Genomic DNA, 12,300 nt, shown 5'->3' on the forward strand with positions numbered 1-12,300 from the left:
CAGATTACAAGACTGACTTCTTAAGTTGACGTTATTGAACAGAAGAAAACTAATTTCTTCCTTCTGATCGACCTAGGTGATTCTCCTGACCCTACAATGCGAGTAGATGTATGTGGGGTACCTGACTATGTGGCAAAACAATACTCAACAGTTTGGCTGGAGCACTCAGAAAGCCAAAACCAGCACTTCTAGCAAGGGGAGTTATAATGAAAATGACACTCTGTTCCAATGAGAAACACTCTCCACCACTTTAATAGCCAAATCTTAAAAGCCTGATTTGGATTTTCTGCAAATACATTTTAATTAATATTAAGAGCACTGTGCTCAAGTGAAAACTGGATCAAAATGAGTAAGGAACGTTTCAGGAATAAACCCACAGGAAATGGGGCTAAATTCCACAAAGATTTATATGGGGAATCTAGGTGCTTTTCAGGCAGTAAATAAAGTGTTTATGACAGGAAAATAGATTTCCTATCACCTCTCTCAAAACAAGGTGCTCCGTTTTCACAGCATAAAATGAAAACTGCCACCTGTGATGGGTATGTGGAGTGTTTTGGAATAGAAGCAGCTGACCAAGAAGGAGGCGGCAGTATTAGTTTGGAGAAAATTGCTTTTTTAGCATGAGTTCTACCTAGTAACCTAAAATATTGTTTATATTTCTAGTGTCTACAAATCTGTGAGATTTTTGGTATCCTTTATTCTGACAACAATTCACTGTATTGCCTTCTAAACTCAACTTGCATAGGATTAAAATACACTTTATAAAAATATGGCATGTATGAAAATACGGATTTCAGCTAGGATGATTAAAATAACCAATAGGTAATGGGAGATACAGTGGGCGATCATTACATGCAACCTTTTACTATCCTTCATGAAACAGTTTTTCTATGCTTCAAGGACTAAAGTCAAACCACGGCAAAACCAACACAAACAGACAAACAAAAAAAACCAAAACACTTTTAAATAGTGCTACAGCTGTGAAACAAAGCAACCATCAACAGGAATTTGGAAGTGCACGCCAGGCCATTGTAACAGGCCATTTTCCTCCTCATTCCTATTCCGCTCCAACCAACATGGCCCAGGTTGAGGATGGCGAGCTGTGATTTGAATTTTCTGGTTGTTGTCAGTTTGTCTCACAACCTGAATGCTATTTAAATGCAGTTTGGGGTTTTCTAGGTCAGTGAATCATACTGCAAGTGGACAGAGATGGAAAGTATTACAAATGATGAGAAATGTTAAACTCTATAGCTGAAGGAGTTAACAGCAAGAGCAAAGCAAGCAATTGTATTCCCCTACAAAAAAAAGGTCCAAAAAAAAAAAAAAAAACCAAACGCAAACCCAAGCCCCACAGATGAATTTAAAAGAAGAGAATCAACAGTTAGCTTGCTGACGATCTAAAGTCAGCAGTGAAGACTAGGAGCAGTGAGAAGATTCAAACACGGAGTGAAATCAACAAGTGCAACGGTAATTAGTCATTTGTTCCAAAGGATTAGTTTCTAAATTGTTAAGGCTGGGGTGACTTTTGAGAATTAGTAACATCTGTGCAGAAGTCTTGATCTACCTGCGAGGGAGAGAAGGGCAGGCTTTTGACAGGGGAGCACTTAGGAGGAGATGAGCTGCTGGCGTCAGCTAGGACCAAGGTGCTACCGTGGCCACTGGCTAAGGGGCTGGAGTGCCCTCTCCTTTTGCGAAGAAGGACCCACGGAGCTGCGCTGCCCTGTGAGGCAGATAAGGACTTTGGTGAGCCAGGAGAGCCCTGACTCGACATGATTTTGCTCAAGTTTGTGATGGGGTGTCCTTGAGGTCTACAAGCACTGGCCCCTCCTTGCTGAAGCTGCGTGACTTTGTCTGAGGGAGCTTTGCTAGACGAAGTGTCTGTGTCTTCAAAGAATTCAAAACTGCTGAGATCACCCCATGATGAAGGATCCTGAAACAACGTGGGAGGCACGAAGCTATAAGACAGTGTATAGTGCCACCTCATGAAAATACAGCGCTAGGATATGCCCGTAACCACCACCACCACCGAAGTCTTTCCCACTTCAATTCAGCTTGATCCTGTTTATTTGAGTAGCAACACTGTGAATGTTTATTTGTGTTTTCAGTATATACCTTGATCACACCAAACTGCCTAACATCCTAGTCGTGCAGCCGGCAACCGAGTCCCTAAAGAAACAATGAGTCAAATGAAGTCCTCACTATCTACTTGCCCAGGGTTTTCTGCTTGGTGTAAAGACAGTGCCTTTCACTACCAAAAATGTGTGCCTTGGGCTCTAAACCAAGACTGGTCTCCTCCTAACCTCCATGCCTGTTCTGGATGTGCCGAATGGGACGTGATGCTGCATGAAGCAGACACGTCTGCTGATGAAGGAGGGTGCCACCAGCAAGCGTATTTCAATGCGCCACTTCTGTTACATGCAGTACCCCAGAGAGCACAATGAGAAAAGGCCCATGTCAATGTCAGTCAGCTACCTGGCATTTCAAATGCGTGGTGCCAGTTCTTCACATATGCCAGGGCAAGCCCCTTAAACTTTGAGAAGCAGCTACTACAGAAACTTTTAGAAAATGCTGCAGACACATGAGCAGCCACATATAAACTGTCGGCATGTGTCGCTTCGAATATATGTAAGTGTCATTTCATTGTTTAAAATCTTTCACGGTGTCTCTGACTTTATTTTAAGGAGACTTAATATCGAGAGATCGTTTCAAGCTCCCTGTTGTGCAGTTTGCTAAAAATCACACTCCCATACCAAGATGTAGCAGGAAAGGGAAACACCCACAAAGACCATACGCATCCACATTCGAGGGCTTCACTTATGAGCAGACGCGTTTTGTTGTGTCAGAAACTAAGCTTCAGATCTTGTAGCAATTAGAAGTTACTCGGAAAAAAAAAAGAAACGCATTTAGGACGGTCCCCCTTCCTCTCCCCTTACTCCTTGACCACGCACGAATCCACCTGAGGCGGCAAGTCTACTTACGGAGTCTATTAACTGGAGTGTTTCTGCAAATTCTAAGAGATTCTTAACATTATCCAGGATGTTGCTCTGGTGAACAATCATGCACCGTGCAGGGGATGCACTTTCCTCAGGTAAGCAACCGTGATCCACCGGTGGAGATGGGGTACAGTGGTGATGTTCCCCCAAACAGGAAACAGGTGCATTGTCACCACTGGTCCTGGTACTGTCAGCAATCGTGGTGCTGTGCCAGCCGGGGTAGTTTGATGTGTGGTTCTGTGTCTAAAGGAAGAAGAAAAAAAAAGAACAGGAGGGGGTGGAAAAGGGAGAAGGAACTTAGCAATGAAATTGCACAAGGTGTCAGATGCCACTGGAGGAAAGATAAAAGTAGTTGCATCATCATCTAAAAGCTTATGCCTATGAAACAATTGTCAAGATGTTTCCTTTCATCAGTGCAAGATCTCGTTTTAAGTAATATCGGCATTGTATTTGTTATCCCAAAGCTACCTCATAATTTACTTCCAGGATTATGAGCATATCATTACTAACACATAATCAATTCATACTGTGTTACTGCAAAAGCTGAAAAAGTGTCTGCAAGTCATTTTCTGTGAGAAGCAAGAAACGGCAGGATTTCCCTACTGAGCACTCAGCACTGTAGAAGGCTAAAGAGTTAGAGTTGCTTTTGTTTGCTTATCTCCTTTTCTTCTTCTGTCCCTGTCTACGGCTACAGCTTACACCAATGCAATGAAGAGGCTGTCAAATCAACGTGGTTAGGAAAGCAGAAGAACAAATTAACAGAAGTTTCTTTCCAGTGTGATCATGCAACAGAAGAAATTGCAAAACATTAACTAAAGTTAAAAAGTGGCCAAACTAACGTATCACGCATGCAGTTGTTTTACTATTAATTTAAACATTACCCAAAATAAGAATCTGCTGGCTATCACCTATCTTCAGAAATGATTTGGGGATTCTTGGCTTTGGTGATGGTGTTAAGTAATTACATAAGGGTTTTTACACATTAACATCCAATGGCATGTACAACGAAGTATGAGAGTTCAGTAATAGCCAGCATTTGCTCCACACATGCAGTTATGAAGAATCTAACATTATTCAGAGAAGTAAAACAAACTGTCAAACATGCATCAGGTCTGAAGCTTATGAAGTGTATAAAACACAGCTGAAGGAAAGAATACAACAGAGAGGAAAAACCTAATGTACAGGCACTACATTTTCATCACATGAACCATTGCACACTTTCAGAAATGCAGATCCCATTGATTTAAGATCTATGGGATTTTTCATTTTCGTACAATCATCACGTTTCAAATATTACATCACGTTACAGAGCCCAGACCTGCTCCCACTTTGTGAAGTAAAACACCTGCAAATTGTTTGCCTTTTTTTTTTTTTTCAATAGAAGAATTTACAAAGCAAATACAGATTATATATGTGCTATGTTTCATCCTTTCAAACCGGAAATATAGAGCCTTGATTAGTATCGAAGGCAGAGGGGGAGTAAAAAGTTAAAAAGACAAGCACTGGGGTAATGCTGCTATCCCTCCATCCAAGCACACAGTGACAATCTTACTGGTAATGCCTGCTGCCCTTTCAGTTCATTCTCAGTCGACATTAGTAGCAACTCTAATTCCTTTATTCGTTTTTCTTTCTCAGGGTCTTCATCATTATAGTGTCTCTGAAATTAAGAGTTAAGGGAAAAGAAAAGATAAAGGTCTGATAGGATGTAGCAACTGAAATGCTTATGGCTTGCCGTCCTGTGGTTATAATAGCCAAATTAGACTCAAAGATGAAACAAATGTCAATTGTGTTTTCCACTACCAAAGTCCCTGCGGAATTTCAGTATAGACATTTGAAATGGAGAAAGTGAAAGCTATCACACCAGATGTCAACTACTGTGTTTTAAATTCACTTCAGAAGAAGCAATCATTAGCCATGTTAGAACTCCCCCACCTTCCCCATTTTCTCTCTTCACCACATTCATTACGTTAAAATGTTTCCTTAATGTACAATGTCTGCATTTTCACTTATCAAATGTTTAACAAATTGACTCTTGAAATGAGGTTCAAGTTATCTACCTGAATAGCTGCAGCAGCTGGCTGAGGAACATTGACAATATTTACATGCAGTGCTACTGGATATGGGATCTGACCAGGGACCTAGGCCAAAAAGCAAAAGACACTAAAAGTTATTATTTCTGTCATATTGTCTGCCTGCATTGTGAATTCGTGTTAAACATACTTTGGTTTTAGGTACTTAATACTTATAATCTATGGAGATGAAATAGCAAAAAAGCCAACAATGCTTACAAGAAAAGTAAGGTTTTTTTAGGAATATGACGGTAAGCATTACAGAGGAACAAAGAAAATTCATATATGAAATATCTACCCTTCCTGAATGAGAAAAGATGAATAATTTATAGATACATTTGTAAGATTTTTCTAAATTGAAGTGAAAATGCAAAAGATGCAATTTATTATCATCTAAAACTCTACAATGTAACTGTCTGAAGCAGCAGCCTGTTTCATTATTAATCATTAATAGAAAAGGAATCAGATTAAAAACAACACTTGTTTACTTGGTTCTGACAGGCAACCCACAAACAGAATATTACTGAAGGGAACATGGGAAATTTTGACACAGAGCACAGAACTAACCAGATTCAACTCATTTTCAAGAAATGCAATATTCACCACTGTAAGAAACAGTACTGGGAAACATGGTTGCTGCTTACAAGACGTTAAAACACTGAACCCCATTCCACCACCTGAATGCTGGCAATCAATTTGAAACGTACACACTTTCATCACTGAATGAAGTCAAAGCCAAAGTCCTCACCTGACGTCAAAAACACACCAGCCCACCAAGACTGGGGGAAAACCCTTGGTGCTTCCCAAAACCAGGTGTGGCTAAACTGCACCCACCTACTCAACAAAGCAAACCACCACCACCACCCCCCGCACCCCGCCATTTTCGGGCGCTTACGTTTTGCGGCTCAGAGATGTGGTAGTAGGGGTAGTCACCGCTCAGCGGGGGCTGGCCGGCTGCTGGCAGCTGCGCAGAAGGTGGGTTGTGAGCAAAGGCCATCAAGTGGCTGCTCTTCTGAAAGCCGGCGGCTGCCGAGGAGTGACAGGCTTTGGAGGACTCCTGCAGGTAGCCCTCCTGCTCAACCTTGCGGCGCATGGTGGAATTCCAGTGGTTCTTGATAGCGTTATCAGTTCTGCAACAGACATACATACGCTTGAGGAGTTCTAAAAGCAAGCGTTTCCAATTCAGATTAATGGGCAGGAAACTGCTGTTGGCATTTCTGTTTAAACCTCGAGCTGTTCTCTGACCTTCCTCCTGCCCGTACCTTCACAAATCCTACTCTCAACTTCTCAGGAAAGGCGCTCAGTACAAAAGGCAGGGAAAAAAACAAATGGGCTACCTTTGTTTATGTACTTTTTAAAGCAACCTCTAAGCCCTTAGGTCCTCAAACAGTAAGAAATTAGTAACTTCAGCTTCACCTCATTCCCATGAGGTGAGATGACAGCAAAGGCTAACACCCCCTTCAGGCTACCCTAAAGGACTGCCACCACCATCTTCTTAAGTCTTAATATTGCAGTGGAGTTTTATTGTATCTCACTGCTGGAAAGCAAAGGCTGTGGAGAACAGTGGTGCAAAGACTAAGCTCCAAGCAACTTTCCAACTGGCCACCTAGACAATGACATCATCATGCTATACACACAAATTCAGTAAACAAAGCTGTTGTGATATTTTCTTATCTGCAGAAAAACTGAGATTCAAATTCTCACATAAATGAGTCACAAGAAGCAAGCTTATCAACTCTGTGAGACTTTGAGAGCACACTTAGAAACAGCTCCTCTATTCAAAAAACATCACCGCACAGTACTGTTAAAAGCGGTATCTATGATGTGTGGAAGCTACAGAAGAACTTTCCAAAGGGTAATTCCTTTCTTGTTTTCTTCTAGAAGGTGAAAGCAGCCTAGGGAACGCCTGCTTAAAAGGATATCATGATCTTATGCATTATATTTAGATCTTGAAGATGTTTCGCCAAATAGCAGGAATAAAAACGGGAAGGGAAACCTCTCCCTCGCTTACATTATTTGCTTGACTACATCTTCTATTGAGTCACTTTTACTACAGAGCGAATAGGACACCGAATCTCTGAAATTATATGCAAGCTGTGCATAAGCTTTCAATGAGACAAGTATTTCCACAACCAGAGTTTGAGGAAGCCAGTTTCCCCTATTTTATACGTGGATTTTAAACAGGTCAAAATCATCTGGATGATTCAGGAGCAATTACAAACGCTGAAGCTGCCTTCTCTTAAATCATTTTGAATAAATAGACTGGATTTCATGTTGAAGGTATACCCTTAGCTGAATGTAAATTATGTTCCACTTGCAGAGCCTGATCCTTCACTGTTAAATCCATTTAAATTTTGACAGTTATTGCAAGCACAAATAAGATTGCACAGGCATTTAGGAAACTTACGGTCTTGCTCTGCTTACTGGGGTTTTTTACCTATGGCAACATTAAAAGCATGTAAAAATAGTGTACTGTTCCATGTACTGACCAAACAGCACAGTTCCCCGCTGAGAAAAACGCACACCTATGTCACTGGCTTTCCAGGTTTTGATTCCAAAATTTTTTTATTTACAATGTGCAGCCTGAGGCAAGTGAAACAGACTGCTCAGACCTGCAGCTTTTTCCTTGTTTCCTATTTAAGAGCGAAAGGTATATGTCATTACCGTCCAGGCAGCAACTTTGCAATTTCTGCCCATCTGTTTCCAAGCCTCTTGTGTGCCTGGTAAATAATTCTATCTTCCTCTTCTGTCCAGGAGGTTTTCTTCACTTCTGGATTCAAATGGTTGTGCCACCTCTCCCTGCACTGTTTTCCAATCCTTCCCTTCAAATGCTTAGCAATGACAGACCAGCGCTTTGGACCGTATTTCTGCACGAGTTCTATTACCTTCAAAGAAGGACATAAACACTGCCTGTATTTAACGATGCATAATGAATCAATGAAATTTTTCTGTGGTGGAGCAACATTTCAACAACATTTCTCAAAATTGCCATGATAAAACTAACACACAATTAAGGTTCCCCACTTCCCATTTATACTTTTACCCAAAAGGAAAAATCTGGTAATAGTTAAGCCATTTCTAGACTGCAATTCTACATGACAGTGCTGTAAAGCAGCATTAATTAGTTTGCATAGAAAACTTAGAAAGAACTACACAACTACTAAGCACTGACACTGATAGGATCCGTCTGCCTCTGGCCATATTAGTCCTGAGACCACCAAAGTCTCTGGAAGTTTTGCCCCAACACATGAAATCCGTTTGCAAGGCATTAATCAGACAGAAAGGAAAACTGATTACCCTTTGATCCTCCTCTTTAGTCCAGGGACCTTTGATAAGTTCTGGGTTTAGTACCTTCTGCCATCGGTGCTGGCACTGAACATCCGTCCGATTCTAGTGAAATGTAAAATATACAAAACAGATCATTCTTTAGACAAGATCAATGTAGAGTGATAACGCTCTTACCTAGGTACACTTGCTCCTGACGTATTTCAACTACGACTACCGAACACCACGGCGTGATACGGTAGGTGCGAGAAGAAGGACTACCAACCTTGGAACCAACCAGTTGGAAGAAGAACTACCAACCTGTTCACTGAGCTAGGAAGGATTGCCACTGCTCATGCAGCGACGACTTGTATCACCAGAACTACACAAACTGAATCTTCACCATCTGGCCCCATAGCTGTCATGCTTTCACATGCAATATTTCTACAACAGCCAAAGTGTTCACAAAGCAGTTCTCTTCTAAACCATACTTACAACTCAATAAAGCTATTTTTTATCCTGTGCTAAGGCGCTTTGTTTCGATGTCCCATCGACCTTTTACTCTGCAACATCCCGCCACCCTCCATTTTTGGTTCTTTGAATTTTTTCCACCCCTTTCTGAGAAGTGAAAGGAAAATTAAAGGTAAGGGTTTCCACAATATTCTAACTAAACTTATGAGGTCTCCATCTGTGGAGGTTTTATATCTCCCGCAAAAATGTAACTATACAGCAACCACTCCCTTTTCCCTTACTTGGAAACCTCTGATAAAGAGCTGTCGCTAGAACTGGAAACAGAAACCAATATCCACCTACAGGAAGGAAATTGGCAATGACTTTCCAGTCTTCTGTGCCATTCTGCTCCACAAGCTTCTTCAGTTTCTCATCCTGAATCATTAAAAAAGCAGACATAATTAATACTGCAATCTCTTATAATGCAAATGAAATAAATTTAAAAACCAAAAAGCTTCCTTCCAGCTTTTTATACATCTATTTCTGTGTCCTGAGGGTCATGGGAGGTGGTCTGTAGACCTCTCATATTTTTAATTGCCTAAATCTTGAGATTTTTCTGCTGCTGTGGATTTTGGCAGGTTATTTACTGTGCTGCAGGAGAAAGGCTGACTTTTCTGTGCTGTTCTTTGACTTGAATTATACATTCCCATCTTACTGCTCAGAGCAATGTAACTGTTATGCTGGTACTGGATTTACAGGAGGGCACGGATGTTTAGATGCCAGGCATCAGAATAACAATGAAATTCAGTAACACTCAGGCACCCAGCTGCTTGGAGACCTCCAAAAATCACAGCCTTAAGCTTTATAAGCCCTGCAAGTAATGGGATTTCCAGTAATTTGCTCATTGCCGATCTGTGTACAATGAATGCACAATAAAACTAATGGCTCCTTTTTGCTCCTGATCATTGTGAGGGAGCTGTGCCTACTCGCAATAGCGCAAAATTTGGCCCAGCGTTTTTAACGATAAGGCCAGATATGTAGACCCTAAAGACAAAAGGAACCAATCTCATGCACCGGGAAACATCGAGATAGTGTAAGACCAGCGAGAACTGTCCCAAGAGATAAGAGGAGGGGAGCAACCCTCCCCTCCCCCGATTGGCACCTCCCAGTATGCTCCCAGTTCACGCGACAGGAAAGTGGCCATTGGGCTCCTTGGCCATCCCCTCCTCCCAGGCCACATCACGACCACATCCAGCTGCTCTAAGAGCAGACTCTGATTCAAGAAAAAATACCTTGCAAGAGGTGACCTGCCACTGTTTATGTATCAATATACGTTGTTAGAGAGGAGAAAGTCAAAACATAACTTAAGAACTGTATTAATGTATTTCACAATAAACTCAACCCAGTCAAATGGCCACAGGATATCCACCTGGCAAGGGAGTTTGATACCACAATTTATGCGGAAAGTCAGTACAAGGGTACGGTGACTGAAACGCATTCTGACCTTCAAAACCAAAATACACCTTGAACGCTCAATTTTGGTACTGCTTCATTTCTTTTCTCCAGCTTTTAATTTATTTCCACTCAGGATCACAATGCTGCAATTAAAGTGCAAATTTCAAATGGCACAAGAGGGCTGCAGCAGTTTGTGCCACAGTTGTTTGCTGCTGTGGGACACTGAACACACGTCAGTTCTCGCATAGCAACCGTTTTCAAACAAAAATAGGTAGCAGCAACAATCAAGCATTGCTGCAGGTGAGTCTTAACCTGTTTCTCCAGCAGAGCTTACAGGGAGACTCACATCCCTCTAACACAGACCTCGGTGGACATAAAAAAGTGGTGTCTATACATTTTATTTAAAAGAGAAGAACGACCCTAGAAGTTAAATAAAACACTGAATGTAGCTAAAGGGTCAAAAACTTTGTCCCCATTCATACACATGGGACTACCACCGAAGTTAGTTTGCAGATAAGCAACTCGGAAAAGAATATGATCTGTGCTCTCTCCGTCTTTTTATGTGCAGGAGATGAAGGAACTCGGATTTACCTCTTCGCGGGTCCACCTGGTTTTTCCTAAGTGACGTTTTCCAGTCTTAGGAAGCAGACCATCATAGTCATGATCATACATCTCAACATCTTCTTCGTCATCATCACTACTATATATACTGCAGAAGGAAACACAGTGAGACACAGAGTGGATCATGAGGACTTGAGCTACTTAATTACAAAGCACAAAAAACACACTACAATCCTTACAAAGGTTAACACAGATAAAAGTTTTAAAACTTGCACAACAAGATTTTGTTCTGCATTCTGTTGTTCTAGTATTCTGAACTGGTTCTGCTGTTTTTGGTATCCACAGATACAAGCAAAGGGCTGGCAACCTTCGTATTACTGTGCATGTTTAGACCTGCTCTTACTGTTAGATCAGTGGTGAATTACACATTTGGCAAACTTTCAACCAATGAAGGTTTCGAATTAAAATACAATGTTTGGGACAATAAAGAGAACTAGAGGCTGTGTCCATTACACAAGCGCATGTTCAGAATCTTTAACTCATGCCATACATTCTGAAAAATATTGGCATTTTCGTATCTTTAACAGAGCAGATGGCTGTATCATTCCCAAATAAAACAGACTGTGTACAAATACAAAAAGTTAACCGATAATAACCTTGCTTGAGAATATGGTTATGGACCCTATACGTGAAGACAAAAGTTTCTGTATTTTAGTAAACCAGTAAGTGGTAGAATTAACATGCAATAAGCTCTAATATAAAATGTGCCTGCCATTTATGGGTCTGGACAGACAAGGGCAGAGGACAAGTATATTTAATATTCTGTAACCAATGAATGATCGAACCCTTTTGTACTCTCCCTTTCTCTAACTTAAGACTTTATTACCTCTACTCCATTTCTAAACACCTCATATTGTTTTTGAAATACTCTGCTACTCACCTAATTCATGACTAAGGGATTTCCCCAGAGGCTATCTATGGGTAAAAAGGCCTCTTACTCTTTTCACAAACAGCACTTGCTCTACCCACTTAACTAAAGCTAAGAGTGTTTTGCAACAAGAGCTGTCTTTCTGGTGGGCAGTATTTTATTTCTGACTTTTCAGAGATGAGCAGCAGTTCTGACACTTCAGCTAAGAGATGACAACTGCAAGTGCTAGAAAGGAGACTATGTCATGCTGCGAGACTAAAAACTGTGATATATCTGATGGTATGGTATGCTGCGGTATGTTAAGGTATGACTAAGACATTAAAATAAAGTTATTTTGTAATAAAATTATCAGGCATTGTTTATCCCGTTAACCTGTTTTCAGGAGAACACTTTTTAAATTAAGCTGCAGTGAAGCACAGAGACTGGTAGCCAAGCTGCAAACACCTCCAAAATGCAAGCTGTTAAACATATATTCTTTTAAAGTACACCAGCCTAATCACACCTTGTATCTTCAACCCTGTTTTCTGGCCTGTGGCATGTGCCATGAAAACCAGAAGTTTTCCACGGCCACGGCCTGCCA

The 12,300-nt window shown here is 41.1% G+C and overlaps 1 protein-coding gene across 1 annotated transcript in view; it reads right to left on the reverse strand.

Annotated features, from left to right (window-relative positions):
• The window catches only part of MYB (v-myb avian myeloblastosis viral oncogene homolog), a gene marked incomplete at its 3' end in the record, with an annotated part of 13,415 nt that extends 2,437 nt beyond the window's left edge, over positions 1 to 10,978 (reverse strand). Inside the window, exons 1-8 of the mRNA XM_010297035.1 lie at positions 10,823 to 10,978; positions 9,140 to 9,211; positions 8,360 to 8,452; positions 7,727 to 7,947; positions 5,958 to 6,192; positions 5,051 to 5,131; positions 4,546 to 4,650; positions 2,979 to 3,236 (exon numbers count right to left, since the gene is read on the reverse strand). Coding sequence (XP_010295337.1) covers positions 2,979 to 3,236; positions 4,546 to 4,650; positions 5,051 to 5,131; positions 5,958 to 6,192; positions 7,727 to 7,947; positions 8,360 to 8,452; positions 9,140 to 9,211; positions 10,823 to 10,978 — 1,221 coding nt within the window. The remainder of the gene's footprint in view (positions 1 to 2,978; positions 3,237 to 4,545; positions 4,651 to 5,050; positions 5,132 to 5,957; positions 6,193 to 7,726; positions 7,948 to 8,359; positions 8,453 to 9,139; positions 9,212 to 10,822) is intronic.
• Positions 10,979 to 12,300: the final 1,322 nt, after the last annotated feature.

Source organism: Phaethon lepturus, unplaced genomic scaffold (assembly GCF_000687285.1).
Source record: "Phaethon lepturus isolate BGI_N335 unplaced genomic scaffold, ASM68728v1 scaffold52261, whole genome shotgun sequence".
NCBI lineage: Eukaryota > Metazoa > Chordata > Aves > Phaethontiformes > Phaethontidae > Phaethon > Phaethon lepturus.